This window comes from Poeciliopsis prolifica, unplaced genomic scaffold (assembly GCF_027474105.1).
Source record: "Poeciliopsis prolifica strain line A6 unplaced genomic scaffold, Auburn_PproV2 SCAFFOLD030, whole genome shotgun sequence".
NCBI classification, from domain to species: Eukaryota; Metazoa; Chordata; class Actinopteri; order Cyprinodontiformes; family Poeciliidae; genus Poeciliopsis; species Poeciliopsis prolifica.
In genome coordinates, this window is record NW_026562405.1 from 3,199,867 (window position 1) to 3,223,872 (window position 24,006).

A 24,006-nucleotide genomic window follows, 5' to 3' on the forward strand; every position below is an offset into this window, starting at 1 on the left:
AAGTGCAAATGTTTTTTTTTACAGTGCTATACAATACATTGAATAAATTAATTCAGTAATGAAGGCCTCTTCATTACATCCTATCACCAATCTGTATTTTGCTGAGTAATGTATTAGGCAAATACATGCAAAGGACTCATTTGCAATAGGTAAGCATCACGTTGTAATTTTTGACCTTTTGACATACTGAGCAAATGCTACTAAACAAATTATAAATGCATTCTATCATTGTGTGACTATCCTTGAATTTGACTCAAATTCTATTTTTTTTTAAATGAAAGCATCTCTGTTGGAAACTCAAAACAGACATTACAACCTTGTTTCATTACGAAGCTGTAATGAAACAGACAACTAACTAGTCCTTTCAGTCGGAACAACAAATTATATCAAAACAGCCTTGTTTTCTCATCACAAACCTGTAAACTAAAAGGGCTTTGAATCATGGTCCAAGTTGGCTCTAATTTAGGAAAATATAAAATAATTAGTTTGTGAGCCAATATCATTCCAACTGGATTTGAAATCAGGTTTGACTCCAGGAAATTGGCAGCACAGTACCTTTTTCACATGGACAAGTATACAGAATAGCCTCCAAATATAATGTATTATTCAAGTGAGCGCTCGGGGGGGGAAGGGTAGTGCTGCTCTCTGGGTGTACATGTGGCAGCTGGCAACTTTGGCTTAAGTAAAATCCTCCTGTCACCTGTCTTGAAATCTGCGGTGATGTTGCACACGCCATTTAAAAGTCCATCTGTTAAATACAGTAAGACCGCCCTCTGGTGGCGAATGTATGAACTTTCTGCCAAACTATGCTGTGTTGTTTGTGCTCCTTTTTTGTATCTCCTTAAAAGTTGGAATATATTTAGAATTTTATGACGGACCAACAAAGACGTCAAAATATAAGAAGAAAAGTTGCAATAAAGACATCAGCATTTGAATTGTAACATGGCAAAATATTAAATAAAAATAAAGACAAAAAATAAAATAAAAACGAAAAACAAAACAAATTTGAAACAGTGTGGTGGCATTTAAAAAGTATTTATTATTGTTTCCATGATTCATCTTCATCACAATCTTTACAGGGGAATGAACAAAATGTTTGATTTAAGAACTACCAAGTGTTTCACATCATGGTTTTAGAGCAACACATTCAGTCATGTGGCAGCACAAATTAAGCAAATGTAATGTAAATCAACATCACTAATAATATATTCATCTTAAAAATTTCAGTCATCCAGAAAACTTTGGAAAAATCGTTTTGATGATCAAAAAGGTCAAATTCAAACTATTTCCATAGCTTAATAATACATGAAGCAGGAGTGGAGATTGTCTCTAAAACATAGACATTAATAATTAATAACGGTTAGCAAGAAAAAAAAAAGACGAAGATAAATTTGTTTTAACAGCTTTATAGTTATCCTTACAGTAACTACAGAAAAAAAAAAAAAACCTGAAATGTAAACCGTTCGAAATGTCTGCTACTTCTCTGTCGGAGAACTTTTTCTCAGCTTCATAGCGCATTGTGACAATCACAACCTGGCCCACAGCTGCTGCGTGATGGTTTGTAGGAGTCAATAATGCCACGCATGAAATTCAACGCAAAAACAACTGGTCCCAGTCAAACTACGGGTGGGTGGAATGGACGTCAGACCCGAGGCTTAATTATGCAAAACAATATATATTTAAGACTTTTAAGCACCACAGCAACATTTAATGGAATTGCTGTGTACTAGGAAGCATATCAGTTATCATGCAGCTGCATAGAGGGAAACTTAGGAGCTATAAAGATCTGCAGATGACTATAAAAGTATAAAAATGTCAAAGCATGTGTCCTGCACTACTTTCAGAAATGTTTCAAACTTCTAGTTTATTCTGAGGCATTTAATCGCAAAAGCATATTTGAAAGAAAAGACTAAAGCTGACTTGAAAACCTTCTTACTACAATCTTTTAAAGTTACTCCTCTGAATCTAAGGCACTTGGCTGTTGCCCCTCTGGAGATTTTTGTGGTGCATCATGAGGCTGAGCAACAGGAAAACCTCTGAGCTTTTCTTGGAGACTACCTACAGCCAGCCTCATCTGATCTTCAGCTCCCTGGAGAGACTTCAGCTCCATGGTATAAAAGATGTACAGCAGGAAGGTGGTCAGCAGGATGGCAAAGCACAGGGCAGCCAGGAGGTAGAAGGAGATACGAGGAAAAGGCTGTTCCGCTCCCAGAGCGAAGCAGGGAACTGCTGCGATGGCCAGCTCCAGGACCAGGAGTGCTAAGCCCATCACTCCGGTACGAGCAGAGGTGTAGCGCATTCTCTCCGCACAGTGCAAGCCCACTTTGACCTCTGTGCGTGCCTCGGTTAAAGTGTCAACCAGCTCAGCTAGCTTTTCTGAACGACAGAATAAACAGACAAAGATGTTGTCAAAAAATGCTCATTAAACACTTTATTTAATACATTTTGTAAGAGAAGCATTGACAAGAGAGTCCCTTCAAGGGAAATCTATGAACTGACGCTACTTAAGTTACGTTTATGGTAGCGATACCTGTGGGAGAGTCCTGAGTTTTGTCACTTCCAGCCTGAGCTGGAACGTGGGATTCTAGCCGTAACTCTGCAGTGAGAGCCTCATGGTCAGAGTACGGGAGGGGATGGCCAGGAACTGAGCCCTTCGTGGTGGACATGAAATCGCAATAAATCTTGGTTGTAGAGGAACCCTGAAAAGACAAAGTGAGTTGAATGAGAAACAAATAAATTTAAAAAAAAAACAGTTACAGTTTGTAAAATATTCATGTGAACAAGTAGGACTTCAAAAACAAAAACAACTGCATTTAATAACTTTAAGCTTTCACCCACCTTGAACAATATGTAGTCAATCCGAATCCCCTTCTCAAAGGGAATGAGTTCATTTTTACTGATAAAAAGGTTGTCTGCTATTAAAGTCATACCATTTTCACATCCCTAAAAAAAAAGAAACATATTTGTAAAATCTTAGTAACCATGAAGAAACAAATAGTTTTTGTTTCTTCAACAAAAACTATTGCTGGAGAGTTTTTGTTCAACAATTGGAGTTTTTGTTCGAAGTTTAGTGTCACTTAATTTAGTTTCCTAAACGTCATTGCATACAAGTCACTTTTACCACAATGATGCTATAAAACTAAGTCCATCGGTTTCACAACAGTTCTGAAAAGAAGCTCATATCAAACGTTTATGTTGAAATAAAGCTTTTTCTCCATCTCTGAAGCTGGGACTTGCTTAAAGTATATTTGATTCATTTGAGATTCTGTAATGGTAGAAATATCAAAAGTGTAAAAAAAAAATCTCAAACAACATTAGCTAAAACCTGCAAAATTTTTCCTAAAATACATTTTTAATACATTTTCTACATATGAGCAGACAAATTTTTTCAGTGCAGCTGTCTTTTTGCGACCTACATCAAATTTAGCAGTTTCTATATAAGAGTCTTTCAGTCCAGTGTAAGACATCAGCAGCCTGCAGCCCAGGTCTTGAGGGTGCATGTTGAGATCACCTCCCACAATGACTACGTCGGCTCCAGTAGACGTATGACTTGACAAAAAAATAAAATTATTTAATGATGCAACTCGGCATAAATTTAAGAATTTGCTTTGGTTCTTGTGTCAATGATTGAAATTAACCTCATGGAATATGTTACTACTAAAAGTTAGCTGGTGGAGATAGCAATGCAAATGATATGTAAATATATTGCAGTGTAAACACACAGTATTCGACAGAGGCTGCATTGAAGCAAAGAGACACTACCGGATGAATTGCTGCAGCTCCCAGGCCTGAACCACTCTATGGGACAGATAAGAGTCCTTCTCTCTGCTGTACTCTGCATGCAGCTATCAATACACAGATACAAATGTTTTTTTTAACATTTAAGTAAAATCAAGAAAAAAATTAATTAATAAATGATTTTATAAAAGCTTACATGTGTGACATAGACGTTTGCGGTCAGGCCAGCAATGTTCAGTATGGCCATCCCTACAGCTTTACCTCCAAACCAATCCCCATGGTGAGCCTGAAAATAGGAGAGCATATATGAAATTTATAAAATAACAGATAGAAGAAGAAAATAACAGAAAAACATGGCAGCATTACTAAAAGTGACAGTACTTTTACCTCAGCTAACTTCCAAAACTGTGTTTAACAATGATTTTCATTTTCAAACAGCATCAGCAGTACTATGAATTAGCCAGGCAAATTTAAAAGGCTAAACATCCCTGGGCTTTATGGACATTTTATAATTTAACCTTAGTGGACACAACTACAAAGGTAAAAAGAAAAGCCTAGTCTATTCATTCGACTTTTGCCCGTTGTTCTGTGTCTAAAGTACGCTACAAACTGAGACAAAAATCTCCTACAGATATTTATTTATAAGTAAATTTAATTACTTTCTTCAAAAATAGAATTCAGACATCCAGAAACGGCAGAAAATGTTACTAACTGCAGTTCACATAAACGCTTTGCAAGATACTTTAATTTACTACCAACATGTTACTCACCCTTCAAAGATCAAAATTCCTTATAATAAATTAAAAGTGATTACTCTAAACACATGCTATTACTGTAGTTAGAAGTGACACATACATTTACATTTTTATTTGTTTTATTACATACACATAAATAAAAAACATAGATGTGGTTGGATGAAAGTATGGGCACATATATGCATTTTTATCTCTTGCAACAATGGAAATTCAGTTAATGTGCAAGAAAAGGTAAACTTTCACAAACCTCTATAATGTGAAGGACTTACCATGTAAGGGTAACCGTTCAGAGAGTAGCGATAAAGAAACGTGTCATGGATTCTGTGTTTGGCAAAAATGGCCAGTCCACTTCCTATGACTCCACTGCAAAGAAGAAAAAAAGGCAGGACACAATCAGTTCTACATTTAGTTATTTTATTTTTAGCTATAACACAAATAAGACATAAAAAGTTACATTCTGTTCTACTACGCACAAGTGATTATCCATTTAAAATTGTACTTTCATATGCTGTAATAGAACTCAAACTAAAACAGCATTGGAGTGAGGAGCAGAAGTGGGTAAAAGACAAAAGATTAAGTAGCAAATATCAGTCCTTCATGACGGTTTTCAGTTAAATTTTTAAACAGCTCACTGCCAGGCATGTCTACTTTTCTGACACTGCACTTGCAATGGTTTTTTTGAAAATATAAGATAGCACCACTCAGTTAAGAGGCAAAAGCATCCAAAGTTCTCTAGAATTCCTTTGGGAGTAGCAGATCACAGATCTTACCTTTTGAAGTAATGTGAGTGAGGATGAGTAGAGGCAAGCTTCACTTTCAAATACAGAAAGTCCTTCTCACTCCACACCTTAAAAAAAAAGACATGTAAACTTTCACAATCAAGTTTTTGATAATTCAGTGTTTATTCTCTGTCAGTTTAAATGAATGCCTTTAGCATACCCATCCTTACAAAATTATGGGCTGATAAAGTCAATCAACTTTAGCTGATTGTGCAACAGCTTTCACTTACCTCTTGCAGTAAGACAATATCATGTTGTTCCTTGCACAACATTTCTCCAATCATCTGATAGCGCTGAGAACAGTGTTTGCTTAGATAGTGGATCCCCCTTTTGAACAGAGAGTTTGAACAGACATTGTTTTTATTCTGCAAAGCTGTACATGCACACAGATGTGAAACATTGTATTTGGAAGATCTCCAAACCACAGCCACTAACCAGCAGTTCAGAGAAAAGACTCGCACATTGACACAGTCTGTGTTGGCCATGCTGAAGAGTGTGTGGATCAGTGGAGGTGATGATGGTGTTTCAGATCGGGAGTAGCAAAGATCAGATGTGATGGCTGACGTAGATTCTGATGGGTCACATAAAATATTATTGATGAGTTTAATGATACCAAGTTCCTTTGTTGTTTTTATTGCTGGCATTTCATTACAAAAAACATCCAATGCACATGTATAAATGGCATCACTTGGGCAGTTAAATTAGAGTCACTAGTAAACATAACCTGGTTATTAAAGAAATTGCAGGATGACCAAAAGGTTATGTGCACTTATTTATACAAAAATAAAAACCTATACATTTGACTAAAACAAAAACAAAAGACAACAGATACCAAAAGGAGAAACTGGAAAATTGTGACTTGTGACCTGCTTTGTAAGCACGAAAAGTGCAAGTCAAGCAAACTAGAACCTGACTTATAATTCCATGCTTCAGTTATTTTTAAGTGTTTTATGTCCACCAGATTAGTTTTTTTGGCAATAAAAAAATATATGTAGTTAATTAAAAGACATTTTTAGAATTCTATGTATTGTGACCTATACATTTTAATTGATAAAATGCTGAGATAACTTTTTTGCGATGTCAGTAGTAAAGCTGATGAATGATCATTGTGTTAAAGCTCAGCTGACCCAGTCAGGCAGCAATATGTCATGCACATTTCTGCTGTGTTTTCTTTTCACATTTTTTTTTAAACATACCCTTTTGCATTCAACTCTTGGAACAACACACTGCCCCAACCAGAGTGCTGACATGGCTCAGTTTAGAAAGAAAAGGGAGAAACTATGGTAATGTGAAAACAATTAGGAGAGGCCAAAGGTAACAGAGTTTAGAAAGAGTCTATCACCTGCTGTCAGATTCCCCAGATCCGCTACAAAGTAAATTTTAAATTTGTCATCATAAATTATTCAACAATATCTTGTTATTACAGGATGCCTGAATACATTTGGATTTTACTTCATTATAAATGTCAAAAAACCAAAAAAAAAAAAAAAAAAAAAAAAAAAAAGCAGTCTCCAATTTAGTGTTATCAGTTGATTTTCACAACATATTATAACTGGTTAACTGATAAAACACAATTTGCAAAAACATGACAAACATCCAAAAGCATCTTGGTTACAATATCTGTTCAGCAGGTTTTGGTGTAGGTGACTCTGATAAATTGACTAGAAATAAGTAAATAACAAACGTTAACATCTGTGATTCATTACAATGTATATTATACACCTGAAACAAACTTAAAAAGTAAGATTGTAGGAAATCTATCTCCGGTTGCTCAGATATGTTAGATTCAGATGTCATACAAATACAATGTTACACTTGTAAAGTGTTGTGACAGGACAGGTGGCGCTTTGCCCAAAATAACTTTGTTATTGACATGTTGATTTAAACAACTCTTTAGTCCCATTTAGCAGCCGCCTGGGTCCTTTGTGAAAACATTATTGAAACAAGTAAAACGCTCTGTTATAAGTGGTTCCGCTTGTTTATAAACGTCATTATCTTGCAGGTAACGCCAACAGTTAGCTTACAGCTACTAAATAGCTTAGCTGTTCTCTTTAGCTTGCTCCGGTTTCTTTTGGCCCGGTTTGTTCAATAACTTACCGTCAGTCTACTTCCGGTCGGCTGAATTGGAGTGTTGATTTGCCGTCGGAGTTATGAGATTATTTTGTTTTTTGCTTTAGTCCCAGAACATTTCCTGTTAGCCTGTTAGCCGCCGGGTTAATGGTCCACTAGGAAACACATAGCAGTAAGGTCTGTGTATTTCAGGCCACTACTAACTCTAACATAGCGGTACTCAAGCGTTGCCATTGATACGTAGCTTTCTCTCACGCCGACGTCAAGTCAGCTGGTATATAAAAAATAATGAGCTGACTCCCGATTACAGTTGTTCTTTCCTGACCCAAGCTTGACATCAGTTCAAATTTAGTTGTACACTACGGACTGACCTTCAAATCATACGTAACACGTGCAATATTGTCAAAGCCGACAGTATTAAAGCAACCCTTACAAGTTTTACGCAGTTTTATTTTGAGTATTACTTCCGGTTTGAGATACATTTGTCGAAATGAGTTCTGGGAGTTGAAGTTCAGCACTACCTGGATGTACTTTACAGTGGTAAGTTAAAATGTTTCCTGGTGTATTACATTTCAAGCGGAATGGATTTTTTTTAATGACAATTATTTTTTTTTCTCAGCAACAATACATGTTTTCTATAGATTGATGTTAATGTCAGAGTTTTGCGTACTAACTAGAAAGCCTGGATTCATGAACTAATGGTTTCATACTGGCGGTATTAGAGTACTGATGGATATTTCTTAGCACATCCAAAGAAGTATTAAATAAGCCCGTGTCTGAGTATTCCTGCAGACAAGGGCATCCCTTTATGACCAGAACCTGTATGTCTTTCCTCTGATGACTAATTCCAGTGGGACAGCAGACTTTGTCCCATTGCTTAAGCTACTTTCTTGAACATGGCTAATGGATTATTGCACTCTAGTGGCCTCCACAATCACTAGGTCAATCAGCATTTTTAAGATGATGATGGAAATTAGCAAAGTGGATGTAAAGCTGACAAATGTGCAGTAACTCTGATTTGCTATCATGCCATTAGGGACCATCAACTTAGGAACTTTTCCAAAAATTTGTATTTAAATAAACAAATGAAAATGTTCTGGGGGCAAAAAGGATGTTCAACACAAGCTTCACCTAACAAAGTGGCCATTGAGTGTACATGTAAATATATTCACGATAGTACAGGCAGTAGTTTTTTTTGTTTGTTTGTTTAATTATTTAATTGTTGGTTTCTGTTTAACCTTAATTTAAACTAGAATCTACTATTATATTTTCTTTTCTAACAATGTACATCTGCAGACTTCATAACCACACATTTTATTGCTAATATTTTTGTGAAATTAAGAAGAACTACCATAGACAAAACAAATTAACATAAATTTAATGAGTTTTCTGGGGGAAAATGGCCCCAAAGGCACCATGCGTCTTGTGTTGTTAGATACATTTGTTGATTACATAGTCCAACCTCTACTTTTAAGTATAAAATTGCAATGCACAATTGTAACAAAGACAATAGTAAACCACCTTAAACCAAAGACAAAAAAAAACTTCCCACACCATTCCGAATATGATACATTATGTAACTCAGTATTATCAATACCAGAACAATCACACATTATTTTCAGTGTAACATACGGCAAACACTGAAAGTCAAAAAACAACAGGATCAAAACAAAAAATTAATCTTGATGCAGGCAGAAAATGTCTGTATAAAAGATAAACTGTGAGACCTGCAAAAGGAGAAGTGTTATCAGTATTCATGCTGTGAAGTTTGACATCCAAAGTCACAGATATATTTTCAGTTTTACTCTCTTGTAGCAATGTTTTCCAGTGGACCTCACAAAACTGATGCTTGTCTAGCAGGAATTGTGGAGCCAAGAGTTAATTATGTCTCAAATAAAACTTATGCCAGAGTTTTAACACTTTTATCACATTGGAAAATTATCAATATGTCTTGAGAAACCCCACCCTGCCTTTTCGGTAATTCTCCTCCAACCCCATAAATAACAATCAATAGTCATACTCCACAGAGACAATAGTTATGTTTCAAAATCACCATTTGAATTGATTTCATAATTATTTTGTATGTAAAAAACTTGACTTAAATAAAACTGAACTTTTTATCATTGAATACAGCCTCTCCACACACTACTTGGAGAAGAGTGAAGCAAATAAACCAACTTCACAGCATACAATCTCTTTTTTAAACAAAAGAAACAGTGATTAACTTCTCCCCCTTTAACCATGGTCTCTGTGTTGAATTACATGATCACAAATATCAACAGAAAGCCCCCCGAAAAATACTCCTATGTAACACATATTCCTTTAATATCCATTGACTCACAGTACAGAAAGAAACATTTTAATTATGCTACATAACTCAAGTCAGAAAATAAGCACTGTTGTTGCTGCAACCCTCCATCGTGATATTTTTTTTTAAGTGCATCTGAGCACACATTTTTAAACAGCAAGAAATACCAGAGGGTATCATTAGGAATATAAAGCCCTGGATTTCTGTCACAACTGCAATAATACAAGACCCTTGTGTCAAATGTCTGTAACAGATAGATTCTGGTAAGACCTGATTTTTTACTAAGATGTAAAAACATACAAGCAGAACTACAATAACACAGCAACTATATCAGGATTCCCCAATTACACTTGGACTTTTAAACATTTTGCTTAGAATTTCTTTTTCATGTCATATTTTATAGATAAGGCAGAATGAAAGTTTATTATCCCATTCCTCTGTGTGCCCAAAGACAAAAACTGCCCTCACAGATGTTGATCAGACTCCAATATTTTTTGTAACAAAATACACCTGTATGAACATATTTTGTTCATTCAAAAACAAGAGGTAGTAAAAAAGGCAATCCAAAGTGGCAGGCAATGGTAAAACCTTTGGTTAAAAAAAGGCACTTTCTGTACTAACAAACTTAAACAATTTCCCTCTAGTTTCCCCCTTTCTGTGGTCCATATCGCTCCATTTTTCAGGCCAATAAGCACTTCTCTTACTGCTACCATCAGAGTCTTTGCAACCCCATAATCACATTCTCCCTCCCTCAATAAAACATTTCAATCTTCATCAAATACAAAGTGACCCACTTCATCTTGTTTAATCACATAAAAACAGCTGGTTATCCACAGTTCTTCACAATTTTGTTTCATGTTGGCGAGTCTGTCTGTTGTCCTTGCATTCTTTCTTTAAAGCATAAAGTGTGTCCATGTTAGTCCGGTCTAGCATTGTCAAAAGTTTCTGTTGTAGATTTCCTGGATGTTTGAGGTGGTCGTAGAGAGATTGCGTCACGCTTAGTCTGGCTTCTCCAGAATCATCTTGACGAGCTGTTAGTCTTTTATAAGTCTGTAGACGTGATACTGAGCTCCATGTTCACTATTGGAAACCTCAAAAACAAACGCTATACAGAGAAGGGTTTCCTGGGTTTCACGGTTCATCACCACCTGAGTGTAAACACACATTTGATTAGAATTATTATGTATTTCAGGCAAGTTTTTAAGAATTAATTTGAATTAAGTATTTTTTACCTGTAGGATTGTGAAGTTTTCAAGAACACTATTCATCATGTACTTTTCAGGTAAGTGTTTGAGTTTGTGGATAAAGTTGATCATATATTCGCACATCGGAGAGCGGTGGATCCTGTAAACATACTTTCCTCCCTCCAGCTGGGCGTGTTCTGTCTGGAGCATACAACAAAAACAGGAGAAAATAAGTGAACAGTATGAAATACAAGTTTGTGAAAATATATATTTAATTCACATCCGTACCTCGACTTTCTCTACGACCTGCTTCCCGAAAGAGCAGACTTTAGTTGAAACTGTGATCGTCATGCTCTCCATACTGCTGTACTGGCTGCTTACACCATAGAATGAGCCGGGTCCATCCAGCAACCCGCTGCTGTTCAGGTCAGCCTTTAGAGAGCACAAACTTTAGTTATAACAAAAACTTTCATAAAACGAAAAATTAAGTCTAATAGGAAACAAATTGAGAAACACCAGAATCTCACAAAGAGCCTGAAGGTAAATTATATATTAGACAGATTTCAATGGTGAATATTGCAAAACTCATTGGATCTAATAAATATCATTTGAGTTATTATAATTGTCATGGTGTCATCAAAAGGTAATATACTAAAGAACAACTCTAACATTATTTCAACCACCTCACGTAGTCATTGGCTCTCTTGCTAAGGATGTTTAAAAAGCTTATTAAAATGAATATTTTTTTGCAGTACCATCATCTCCAACTAAAACACACTTTTCAAGTATTTCTCAGGATATCAAAAAACTTTCACAGAATCTCAAGAAAGTAAGTGAGAACGGATCACTCTATTTTTACTCCATGACACTCCATAAGGGGGTCATGGATTTAAATCTGCAGAAGTTAAATATAATTAAAAATGAAGAAAAAAGCTGTAGTCTTTAGGATTGCTATTTCCTCTGGGCCTCAAGTTATGTCTTATAACGGGATTCCACCAAAATAAAATAACATATTAAATGTTTTGTTTTTTAGTTTTCTTGAACTTTAACACTGTGCAATTAATTTAAAAGACTTTCTTTAAGACATTTAAGACGTATACACCAGGAGGGATGTTTAGAATGGAAAAGAAGATATTTAGCAGTTAATGAACAAATTCCCACCCAGAATTTGACAAGGAAGAAAGCATTCTGGGGCCCCTTCTCGTAAAGTTCTTTCAGGCCTCCTTTTTTTTCAGGGAACTTGTCGTATATCTGCCGGATTTCCACAGCCTCGAGGAGCGGGTCGCTGTAGGAAGGGTTGGTCTGTCCAATGTGGACAAACAGGTGTTTGCTGTACTGCAGTGGAAAAACACCGGAGGATCAAAGTTGTCAGTTTAAAATTGTTATCACATCATCAGGAAAAAATTCTTTAAGAACGATAAACAACTGACATAGGAAGCAAGTAACCTTCAATGCACCATTCAATACTTATCTGAGTTAAAATAAACTTAATTTTTATATCCACCTATAACTAAACAAACAGTGGATAATGATTGCGTAACACCAAAACACAGGTGAAGTTTGAGTCCCTCTTATCTTTTTAAGTATCTCACAAAAAGGGTATAATTTGTACAAACAAATGAATAAAAATGCTCCTTTGTGATCACTACAAAGGAGCATTTTTTGTAGAGACAATTCCATTCCAAAGTTCAGCTTACACTGTCTGGGTCTCTCTGGACCTCCATGAAGGCTGAGTACTCCAGCATCCGTAGCTTAGATGAAGCAATCGTCCTATCTTGCCATACTGGAACTGCGGTCGCTGTTGGTGGAGGAGGGGGCGCCAAGGGCTCATAGGCTGGGCACAGACACACAGGCATAATAAACTGTCTGTTTTCATATTTTAAAACACTCACAAGTCACACCTACCTGGTATGGGTTGTTGTACAGGGCCTGACAGGGTTGTGTAAGGCTGCACAAAAGGTTTGATGCTGAAAGACAACAAATGACCAAGTAAGTTATCAGTATTTAGTTATAAGATGTACTGCTAATGTCTCCAACTTTGTGTTTCTTGTGGTAATCTGTTAACTTTTAAGAAAAAGCATGTGTTGCTGCACCAGCTAAGCGTTAAGTTCACCTTCTTCAGTGTTACATAATAGAACAAAACAGCACCAGTTAATATAATTTCCAGACAAATCACAGAAAACCAATTAAGAATTTTGGTACTTTTAAAAGATCATCAACATGATGAGGAATTAAATGTTTTTTCCTCTTTTTTCAATCAAATCTGAAGTAATTTATTTGCCTGAAGGTGGTTAATTCAAGAACAGTGTAGGAAACAAACAATACAGGTGTTCAGGAAGAGTTAGTGCTGTTCTGTGCTTAAATTCAGGCCTTGGCTAAGGAGAACTTACACATGGCTGGTGCAGATGGGCCCAGGAGTCCTTCCCGGGTTGACATCTAGAACCATCCTAGTGTTGAAAAATGTTATTCAGTAAAAAAAAAAAAAAAAAAAAAAAAAGCCTGCAATACTCACCTGACATAAAACCTAACCTGCTTACTTTTTTACTTATTTTTGCAGCTATTTATTTCTTGTGTTTACTTACTCCTGAGATGGTCCCGGCTGTACTGGGATTGGAGGAGGCCAGAACTGGAGGCAAGAAAAAGAGACAAGTGTTTAATTTATTTCCCCCCCACTCCCCTTCTTTTTAGTGTGATAAGATGTTTATGTACAGTCAATTTTTAATTATTCTCACTCGAGTGGGTTGGTATGGTGCGGGAGACAAAGGAGGAAGGTGATTCTTTATCATGCTCGGTGAGACAATCTGTGCGGATGACAGGGCGGCCATGTTCTGCAGGGCTTTGTCTTTGGATGCTTGATCCTGAAAATTGAGAGAAACATGCCAGAAATAATCAGCATATACTTTTTTTCTCAAAAACATCTATGTTTGATAAATAAAACAACTCATATAGCCATCAAAGAAAGCTTGGAAAATTGTTAGCTTAGCAGTAAAACTGTGTTCTGAATGAAAAGCAGCTTTCAGAATAAAGCTGAGAGAAGGACACAGAGATGAAGCAGCATTGATCAAATATAAATAGTAGATGTCAGTGGGTTATCAAGAACATTGCAAGAAAAATAGAATAAAGCCATTAAAGCTGGATCCAAGAGACCACAAGACCCAAGAAAATACATAGGTAGCTCAAGATATCTAAACCCATCTAATTTCAATCCAAACCCTTTGGAGGTTAAATCATCACCTGGATTTAAGAAAGCATGTCAAAAGACAAAAAAATTATATATTTTAGATTGCAAAATAGTTGGATTTTGTACTGCAATCTCTTACTTTGCGCCTGAAAGACAGATACATCAGAAGTAGGACTCTGTGTCAAGAATGACACCTAATGCAAAGCAAGCAAGAGTTTGATCTCTGGCAGAGGCTGAGGGGCGAGAATGCGGCATCATAGAAGGGCTGTGCTCAGAACTCTCTCCTTTAGCATTGGTTTATTAACCGGATAACAATGGGATGGGATGCCACGCCTACAGACGGCCATAGCAACAGGATAGTGCACTAGTGCTGCCAAACAAAGGGGAGCAGGGAAGCATATTACACAAGGCAGATTCACTTACCAAATTCATCGCCTGAATCAAAAAAGAGAAAAACCATTAGTATTATGCACTTCTATGGAATGTTTTGATGCTTATTTCTAAGGTATTTAAATTTGATAGTGATTTTAAATCTAAAGTCAGCATGAAAATGGGGTGAAATAAGTAAAACTTTTGATTCAGCTAAAAAAATATTAGGTACAGTCTACCCATAGCAAATAAAGCACAGCTTGTGGAATTATGGGAAAACAAAACATTCCATTTGAGGTTGATAGTCAACGTTATCTAAGATTTCAAGAATTTTTATCTTTAATTTAAAAAGCTAATGGTAGATATGTATATTATTAACAAAATGCAATTTGCCCTGTCTAACAATCTTTTTGAATGGAAATCTGATTTCTAATTGCTCCCAAATTAAGTCTTCAGTCTATTAACTTTGTACGAAGTTTATCAACTTAACTATCAATCCCAAATACTGATATGAAAGTCAATGAGTTCTTGAAGAAGTTAAGGGGCAGTTCCTCTTTCGGGCTTATACTTGCAACTTATGTTTGGATTATGTAGATGCTTAGGACATGGTGACATAGTTGGTAAAGTCTTAAAACAGGTATTGTACAATGTAAAACTTAGTTTACACCTCATTGTTACAAGTTCTGAAAAAGGGAACATGCTCTTCAATCAGACAGTTAGGTGCTCAAAGCAAGGCTTCTAACATTTTATTCGGATAAACTTAATATGTATGGAAAAAAGTGGTAGACACCACATTTTTGACTTAAATTAAACATGACTGCAATGGACACTGACGTACTTTCCAGTACTTCATAATTTTTTTATATTTGAACCTACAAACATGAGCCTGAACTTATGATATTAGCTATTGCTTATGATACAATACAAACATGACATAGCTATAATAAGGTGGAGTGCTACGCAGTATTGAAGAATACACGGGTACATACAATAGCAAAGGCATTTCTTTAATTATTGTCATTTAAAAAAAAAATGCAAATTTCACAGTAAATACTTCACACAAAAGTTTAAATATGCTCCATTTTTTTCTGTACTTTCTGCAAAACGTTTTTCTTCTGATTCCATTCCTGCTTTGCAGTGGCATTATGTACTCAGTTGTGTAGTATTTAAGAGTAACTTCAGTGAATCTTTGGCAGTAACTTTACCACTACAATTATCCTATTCTTTTAATAAATGCACTTCTCCATTTTCTATGTTAACCTAGCAGTTATTTTATTTTTTAAACTGATTTAAATTCAAACCTATCATCAACATGAATTGCTTAAATAGTTTCCCAAAGGAGGATAGGAAACTATGAGGATAGATTTTGTCCAAAGAATCTGCTAATTAATTTGGGAACCATTTTTCTTATTGGCTGTCTAATGAGAAGTGGCTGTCTAGTGAGACTGGACATTTCCCAAATTTCCAATCTAATTGGCCTATCTCCCATGACAACTACTTCACCTGAAATTTACAGGTTCTAGAAAAAAACTATAATTGAACAAGCAAGAAGCCTTGCATGGCCAGGTTTAATTTCCCGTTTTAGACTTAGTAGAGCTAAATTTAGGTGGCACAGTATATCTTAAATATAGCTATTTTGTTAGATACCTGCAAGATTTTTGTCTTGTTTTTCATTCAGATCAGACAGTTTTTAATCTGGGACTGACTGCCTGGAATACCAAAGAACCAGTATAGTATAGTATGATGGATCATTTGGTTGGAACTAAAACAAATATTAGCTGTTGTGCTGAGATTTACTTGAATTTAGCAGATAGATAGTAGGCACTCAGTAGTAAAAATCCCTAATTCATAATTACATAGAAGAAGAATAAAAAAATTTGCTGGGTAAATAAACAACTAAACCAAATGTATTGTTTTCTGATTGATAAAAAAGTAAATTGTATAAAAGAAATGTAAAACACCTCATTACTCTTTTAAATATGCAATAAAGACTGCTCAATAGAAATTGAACAATCCTATCTACAGCTTAGATCATTGTGTTTTGTGACTTGAGTGAGGAAAACAGAAACATCTGTTGTTTCTCATATAAAAAGCACTGAAATGGTAATTACATATAGTTATTTTGCAACATTACAAGCCTGTTTATGCAGGTAGTAACAAAGTACACCCAGTATTTAGGAAAGTTTATGATTTAAATAAAAAAGTAGACATAACTAAACCCCAATTTGATTTTATCTCTTAAACAGGCCATCAGGCTCGGGTATAGGGATCACCTCAAGATGCCCCATTTATGTTTTTACAAACCACAGCTTCCCAACCCCTGTTTGGGAGGCACTACTCTAGAAGGTTAGTCAGCCTTAGAAGTTTAATTTAATCAAATTTTTGCCCCATAGAATATAGTATTTTTAATATATAGAAGTATTAGAAGTAGATGAATTATTTCAGTGTGGATATGCAAAAATTACTTAAAAAGCATAAAGAGTTCAGAGAATTTGAATGAGACAAGCTAAAAAGAGCTTCACAAAACTTTATATTGAGTTTTACAGAAAACTTTACAAACAAACGAAGAGGTAAGAAACTGTCGATATTCAAGTGGAAGGAGTAGAAAACAGAAAGAAGAAAGAAAGAAGGAAAGGAAAGAGAGAAATAAAGGAAGAAAGAAAGAAAGAAACAAGGAAAAAAGGAAGAAATCAAAGAAAGAAAGATAAACAGAAGTAAAGAAAGAAAAGAGCAAAAGAAGTACAGTAAGCTGTGGAGGACAGAGACAGAGCTGGAGCAACATGCAACTAAATAAACTTTTTAGACTGGCTTAGCAATGCACATTCAATTAAAGCAGAGACTACAGTAACAACCATTACAGCTTAATTTTTTGATTTCTGTGTACTGCTGCACAAATACAGGACTAAAAAAACATGCATGTCAATGTACTGGATGCAAAAAAGCAAATCTAATTTGTATTTTAAACTTTTGATTACAAACAATTCTTTTGTTCACAGCAAGCATGCATCTGCTTGTGTAGCCAAAATGGGTTTTCCATATGAGCAAAGATTGATAATCTCAAATTAGCTGGTTAGTGCAAAGCCAAGCGTGTACCAGCCCTGCTGAGGTGAAGCGCATACCTTTAGCTTTGACTGGATCTCGCGAGATTTTCTCCGGGCGAGAACCTGCAAATGGCTAGAAACCTGCACAGAAGAATAGCCAAGAGAAGGGAAGAGGAAGGAAGACATGGAGGGAAAGGACACGGGGAAGAAAGGGAGAAGCCGTAACCAAAGAGGAAAGAGACGCCCAGTCAGTGTTGCCGGGAGGCGGGCCGGCGGGACCTACCTTAATACCCGCCTGGTATTCACGAACTTTCTTCCGTGCTAACACCTGTATGTGACTAGACACCTACAGGGGTGTGAAACAGTTTTCAACAAATAAATAACATGCAATCAAATTCATGCATGCACAACCATGCAGGTGCATACTTGTAGAGCGTATGCCAACTCTTTACTGAAACAACGAAAATGTTCAGTAGTCAGAACAGTTGCTAAAAGACATTGAAAGGTGAAATTAAAGGCTAAGTTTGGTAACTATACATTTTAGTGAATAGGTTTCTTATAACTTGGTAGTTAGCTGTGGAATAAAGCTGGAGATAAGAGATAATAACACAGAAACAGCCAGAAAATTTATGAGACTGACTGCGAACAACAGCACAATCTGGTGCTTTTAACACAGTTTGTTTTGCTTCACCTTAATACTTCAACTCCTTCTTGAAACACCAATACATCAAATAGGTCAACACTTCTGGGAATTGCTACACAAAATCAGGTGAAAAGATGTACCTTTTAGAAATTAGACCTCAGAAACTTTAGAATCCACAACAAAAGTAAAGCCATTTTTATAGAGGCCTTTGTTGTACTTTATTGTTAAAGTCAACAGGCCATGCAAATACAGATTTTTCTCTTTTTTATTAAAAAATGTCAGAAAAATATTTATGAAGACACATGTGCAGCTTGGAGATCCTCTGTTTCAATGTGACGACAAATAAAATCTGGAACTATTGTGTGATGAATAAAATTGATTTCACCACTAATGTGTGCATAATACAGCACAAATATACTTCTTATACTTTTAGACTATTATTTTAATGCTTTTAGATAGCCAGATTAGTCTCTAGCAATCAGCCAACAATGGCATGGTTTTAATTCTTTCAAGCAAAAACACTTACAAAGACCAAATTTGAGAAGATTTTTAGAAATAGCACTTTATTCTGTCATGTCTTTTAATATTCTCAAGTTAAGTTTGTTTTACAAAATTTGTTGAAATAAACATAAAATAAAACCAGAATTATCCTGTAAAATCTTGGTTTCTGTCTTTCTATTTAGTGGATTACTGTCACCAAAATAGACCCAAAAAAATCATGCATGTTTTCCTTTTTCATTGTTAGCACAAGTTTACCTGTTTTCGCGTGCGGGTTTTGCCTGTCCTCAGCTTGATGTATCTTGCTATCAGTTCATTTCGACCTGTAACCAAAAAGCAGAAAGAAAAGTTATGAAAGGCAATTACACAAACATTATATTGTACATCCCCAATTGGACTCTTGGTGGCAGTGTTGTCTTTTGAGTCATCTCATTGCCTCAGAGTTCATCATCAACACGAAGATTCACAATACTTCCATTGTTTCCTGTTACATGTTTCTGAAGTAGAACTAGGAAGGTTAAATTATTTTGTCTTTCTGTTTTGATTTGCTTGTTTAACAATCCATAATATGTCTTTCCATGCAGCATGATTACAAACATAACCATGTTTGTCAAGACATAATATCTCCACTCAAAATTCTGCCCAACACCTTCTGCAGATCATAGGCATTTATGCTGGGTTGTACTTTTGCTGATGCCTTCATATTAAAAGTTCACCCTGGTACATGAGACGCACAAACAAGCTGCATGATTTTGCCTCATAGGAAACTGGTTTTGGAGTTTTCTTCTCTGCCAAGTCACGCTTACTGGGTTTCTGTGGAAATGGGGCTGAAATAAGAGGTAGAACCACCATATCATTAAAATAATGCTTTCAAATTTGCTGACAGAAAATTATGCTGACAAAACTGGTCAAGACGTGCCTTTTTAAACCCAAGGAGTTTAATAGCTCTCCAGATGCATAATGACAGGAGAAACGAGTCTAGTTGGCCTCCAAAAGGCACTGGTTATTGCAATTACCATAAAAGTACCGCAGGCCATCTTCAACAGGCTTACAGGACTCATCGTACTAACCAATCAGTCTGTCAGGCAGTCAGCCAGCAAAGCAGAGCTGAGCAGTCTGCAGATACTGAGGGAGCCCCTCCTCTTATGCCCCAGGCCAAGGATGGACACACCCGCTCCAGCGCCTCCACATTCCTAACATTCCTGTAAGCCTGTCACATCTGTGCTGGCCAGTCTGATTGGGCCTACAAACACAGAGCTTGGCTGAGTGCACACATGCTCAAATGAACTTCCAGCATTGGGAGAAACAGGGGTTAGAGCCGGGGTGAAGGCCATCAGGCTCGGGTATGGGTATGGGGGATGATCGCTTATAAAGGGGCAAAAAGGGCAGCTGAAAAGGGCAGGGGCTCTTGGAGAAAACACAAAGCCATAACTGTCCCTGCCAACAACTGCCACCTGGCAGCGAGGCAGCCGCTTTTCCCAAAACAACACCACCATGTGACCCCACAGCTAACAGACAACAGCACCTGCTGCAGACCATCCTGGTGGAGGGTGGCAGGGAAAGAATAACGCCCACTCAACCCCCACCCAACTGTCACTCTCAGTCTCTTCAGCTGGAGGGGAAAGGAGAGTAAATGTTGCATCACGGAGGTGGAAAGAATTTCGCTAAAATGTCACATCGAATTACTCAATGAGGTAAAAGTATTTCACTGATGTACAAGCGAAATAATTGACGGTAAGAATTTTTCTCCAAAACATGAGCCAGATTTAAAATAACTGAAGTTTTCGGTTCAACACTGAGCCACATTTGCTTTTTCCAATTACAGACCTTTTAGAATAAAATTATATAAAGAATTAAAAAAAATTATGTGAATTTAGATTTTATCTAATACTTTGAATCAGACCTATTGCTTATGGGATAATGCAGCACAGTGATCAGGGGCAGATCTCGAAAACATTGGGCCCCTAGGCTAAAGTCAGCATAGTGCCATACCCAGATATTACTAAGGACTGGAAGTTAGGTACACAGTAGTGCTAATTGACCCTTTGCAAGTGACATCACACTCTTCAAACTCACACCCCCTTGACATATGTCAAAACAACCTATATGCGCACATTAACTCCTGTAACAGACGGTTGGTAGCCTAAACTAGCATTTTATTGCCTGCAGAGACAAGAATGCAAACCAAACTTGTCATTTTACTGTAAACCCTTTGATGAGGAAGATGACGCTGATGGATAGCAGCAAGTTATAATTAAACACTGCAAGCCTCGGTGTATACACGGATTTCAAGCAACTATTTTTTTACAAGGTAAGAAGATAAATGTTCATGTACTTCATAAATAATCTAAATGAGCAAGATACAATCAACTGCAAAATGAAGAAGGTACCCGTGTAATTATAAGTAACCATAAAGACAATGCTCCTACCATGTTCAAAATAACTGGTAAGCAACTCTCGAACACCTTTATCTCCGCTCTTTGTAAAGAGTTGTGCTTCTTTCACAGACAAATTAGCAAGTAGAAGCCATGGCAGCATTACCAAAAACAACTTGGGAAAACAATCACTCTGTCCAATACTCTAGGTCACAGGTGTCAAAGTCCAGTCCTCAAGGGCTGGTATCCTGAGGTTTTGGATGTGCCACAGGTAGAAAACTCTGGAATGAAATGGCTTAATTACCTCCTCCTTGTGCAGATCAGTTCTCCAGAGCCTTGCTAATGACCTTATTATTCTATTCAGGTGTGGTGCAGCAGAAGCACATCTAAAAGTTGCAGAACACCGACCCTTGAGAACTGGAGTTTGACACCCCTGCTCTAGACCATGTGTAATAATGCCTCATCTTGATTACGTGATGTGGTTGAAAAGGGTCAACAGAGCTTAATCACAAGAAAACAGAATATTTCCAGAATGTATAAATGTTTATGAAATTGAAACAATTCTAGAAATGTCTTCATCTATGCAAAATAATGCTTCCAGTAACTATAACAGGTCTGTGTAGAGACATGATGCCCTTATTGAAGTACAAAAGCCAAAACACGTGTGAAGCACATAGCTAAATTCTACTGTTGATACTTTAGGTTGGCAGTGGAATTGTAATCATTAAATCAAATAGGTGCATATTAGTAGTTCACTTGAAAATCCCAGAACTTTGAATTCATCATTGGACCTAAATGGACAGAACTTATAAAGCATGTTTCCAGTCATTTTGACTGATCAAAGCCACATTCACCCCCTCCTCTCACCAGTACACCAATTAACAGACAAATTGTGGTTTAGTGCCTTGCCCATGGAAATGTTGACATGTGAGAAAGCTGGAATCAAACCTACAGCAATTGCACTGTCATGCAATTGTTTTCAACTGCAAGACAATTCAATGCTACCCACTGAGTCGCAGACTTCCATATTTTCTATGGAACCATTCAAAATAATCATAATTGGGACACTGATTCTTTTATTCATAAGGCCATGCTTGGGCTGTTGTCCTCCTAAATCTGCGATTTAACAACATAGAGAAGCATTAATTCTTACTCTTTGTTTTCACATGTTAATTTCTTGCTCTCTGTTCCATTTCCCTGCACAGAACTGGGAAAATGGAGATTCTGTTTACTCTGCTCCATCTACATAAAACATGTTGCAAAACACAGGAAATTAACTGAGCTTATTTTATTGAGTACATTTAAGTCCAGACTGAGAGTACTAGCGATAACTTCCTTAATCTGTGACTGTTTTTGATTATTTGCATGGCATTATGTAGCTAATTGTAGTTGTGTAACTTTTCTATCTCTTCGCAGACTCCCTTGAAAAAGAGGTTTCAATCTCAATGGGACTGTCTTGGTTAAAATAAGGTTCAATATTTAACAAATAAAAAGAATCACTTGATTATGACTGGAAAAGATACCTACTATAGGCCCCTGGACTCGTAATAAAGATCTTTATAAATGAAGGGTGTCTTCACACCTGATGGTCTGGTAGACTCAGTACAACTGGTGCCCAAAATTGCATTATTTGTGATACTTTTAACTGCTGGGGTTCGCTTTCACACTCTACTGTAAGAGTGAATGCCAAATCCTTTCAAAAAACGGCTACCTCCCTATCCTGATAGCACTGCACTAAGAATCATTGAAGAAAGTCACATGAAAATCTCTTAAGAAAACATAAATACAACTTCCTTGGTATCAGCTTTTAGCAGCTCTACAAACATAAGACCACAAGCTATTTGTCCTGCTAGCGTTACACTGGAGGCTTTGCTTTGGTTGCATTTATCCAGAATGCCCGTCTTTGTAGCGGTCTACGGTTCGCTTGTGATTCACACACTGTATACATTCGAACTCGCAACAGTTCACTTCAACCAAACCAGGACCTACGTTTTACTGGCAAACCAGAGTTAGCTTTTTTGGTGTGCATCAGAGCTTGATTGCACTTTCGTAGCTCCCCAGACGAACCGGACTTTCCAGGCAAACGAACTAGAGTTTGATAAAAACAGACTAAACACAGCTTGTGTGAATACACTCTAAGATAATAAGCTACATTTCTAAAGAACCATGATCTGATAACGCTTTATCTTAGCAGACTTTTTTTTTGAACAACCACCTTCTGTAAAAGAGAAGCTCTACTTTCAAAGACAACCAAAAATTAAAGAGACAGCTTGGTATAGAAATTCATCTTCCTGCTAATTATGATCTTTGTCTTTCTTCATAATGTAGACCCAGCAGAACTGGTTGTGTTGGGTGGCATTTATCTTTTTTTTTAGACTGATTGCTTCCTTAAACCTTTTACCAGAAATGATTTACAGCACTCTGGGTCTACAGCTGCAGCAGCTGACATCTGTTCAGACTTGACATTGTGGTCTGAAATGGGGGTAGAAAGGGAGGCTGATGGTGTTGGGAGAGTCAGATAGCCAAAAGTCCACACTTCAGGGAACTATAACAGGTGAATCTGAACAGACACAACTCATTCATTTGAGTGCATAGCCTCATTGTCCTCAGCTTCAACAGTATTGCACTTTTCTCTGCAGCAACACTTTAGAACCTATCATGATTCTCCTGATTATTGCTCAACAGTCAGTCAGATAGCTGCAGGCTGCCATTCTTAACTCCCTTGACAAGACACACCCATCTTTCTCTTTTTTATATGACCACTGGAATTTTCCACTTACATGCTAAAATAGCGAGAAAAAAGGTAATTTCTATTCAGTCATCACAACTTTACCTCTCTACAGCTCCATCTCTCCCCTGAACCTTTTCAACTCCTTTATTTCCCTCCCTCCTCCCTTCACATAACATTGAGGTAATCCTAAATTGTTAACATACTGCTCAGCCATGACTGAAAACATTCCTAACATCTCAGCGAGGGAGCTGACAGGAAACACCAGGCCTGCGTAGTCATCAAACAGCGTGCTCAGGCCCTGCTCCCATATCTGTACCCATATGTTCTCCCACAG

General features: G+C 36.8%; 2 protein-coding genes across 9 annotated transcripts in view; both read right to left on the bottom strand.

The window, feature by feature from the left end:
* Positions 1 to 1,019: 1,019 nt before the first annotated feature.
* Positions 1,020 to 7,790, bottom strand: smpd2b (sphingomyelin phosphodiesterase 2b). The gene is made up of 11 exons (XM_055050461.1): positions 7,370 to 7,790; positions 5,708 to 5,843; positions 5,503 to 5,599; positions 5,264 to 5,340; positions 4,763 to 4,856; positions 3,935 to 4,024; positions 3,763 to 3,845; positions 3,417 to 3,549; positions 2,839 to 2,943; positions 2,531 to 2,699; positions 1,020 to 2,376 (listed from the first exon to the last, which is right to left on the bottom strand). Exons 2-11 carry the CDS (start codon positions 5,755 to 5,757, stop codon positions 1,952 to 1,954), a joined length of 1,323 nt encoding a protein of 440 aa, XP_054906436.1. The 5' UTR covers positions 5,758 to 5,843; positions 7,370 to 7,790; the 3' UTR covers positions 1,020 to 1,951.
* A 914-nt stretch (positions 7,791 to 8,704) lies between these two features.
* tead3b (TEA domain family member 3 b) overlaps positions 8,705 to 24,006 on the bottom strand; it is a 34,160-nt gene continuing 18,858 nt past the window's right edge. The window contains exons 4-16 of one of the 8 annotated variants that reach the window (XM_055050185.1): positions 18,825 to 18,889; positions 17,709 to 17,771; positions 17,504 to 17,566; positions 14,439 to 14,450; positions 13,567 to 13,692; positions 13,417 to 13,460; positions 13,225 to 13,281; positions 12,740 to 12,801; positions 12,532 to 12,668; positions 11,996 to 12,169; positions 11,123 to 11,266; positions 10,883 to 11,035; positions 8,705 to 10,798 (exon numbers count right to left, since the gene is read on the bottom strand). In XM_055050185.1, the coding sequence (XP_054906160.1) occupies positions 10,685 to 10,798; positions 10,883 to 11,035; positions 11,123 to 11,266; positions 11,996 to 12,169; positions 12,532 to 12,668; positions 12,740 to 12,801; positions 13,225 to 13,281; positions 13,417 to 13,460; positions 13,567 to 13,692; positions 14,439 to 14,450; positions 17,504 to 17,566; positions 17,709 to 17,771; positions 18,825 to 18,889 (1,214 nt within the window). In that variant the 3' untranslated portion in view covers positions 8,705 to 10,684. The remainder of the gene's footprint in view (positions 10,799 to 10,882; positions 11,036 to 11,122; positions 11,267 to 11,995; positions 12,170 to 12,531; positions 12,669 to 12,739; positions 12,802 to 13,224; positions 13,282 to 13,416; positions 13,461 to 13,566; positions 13,693 to 14,438; positions 14,451 to 17,503; positions 17,567 to 17,708; positions 17,772 to 18,824; positions 18,890 to 24,006) is intronic. The other 7 variants (XM_055050189.1, XM_055050188.1, XM_055050186.1 and 4 more) reach the window with 7 other exon arrangements.

Coding starts and splice junctions, on each gene's coding strand:
- smpd2b (XM_055050461.1), bottom strand. CDS start 5,757: ATGGCCAACACAGACTGTGTCAATGTGCGAGTCTTTTCTCTGAACTGC. Junction 4,857..5,263: donor CACTCACATTACTTCAAAAG/GTAAGATCTGTG, acceptor TCTTCTTTGCAG/TGGAGTCATAGGAAGTGGAC. Junction 2,700..2,838: donor TTGACTACATATTGTTCAAG/GTGGGTGAAAGC, acceptor TTGTCTTTTCAG/GGTTCCTCTACAACCAAGAT.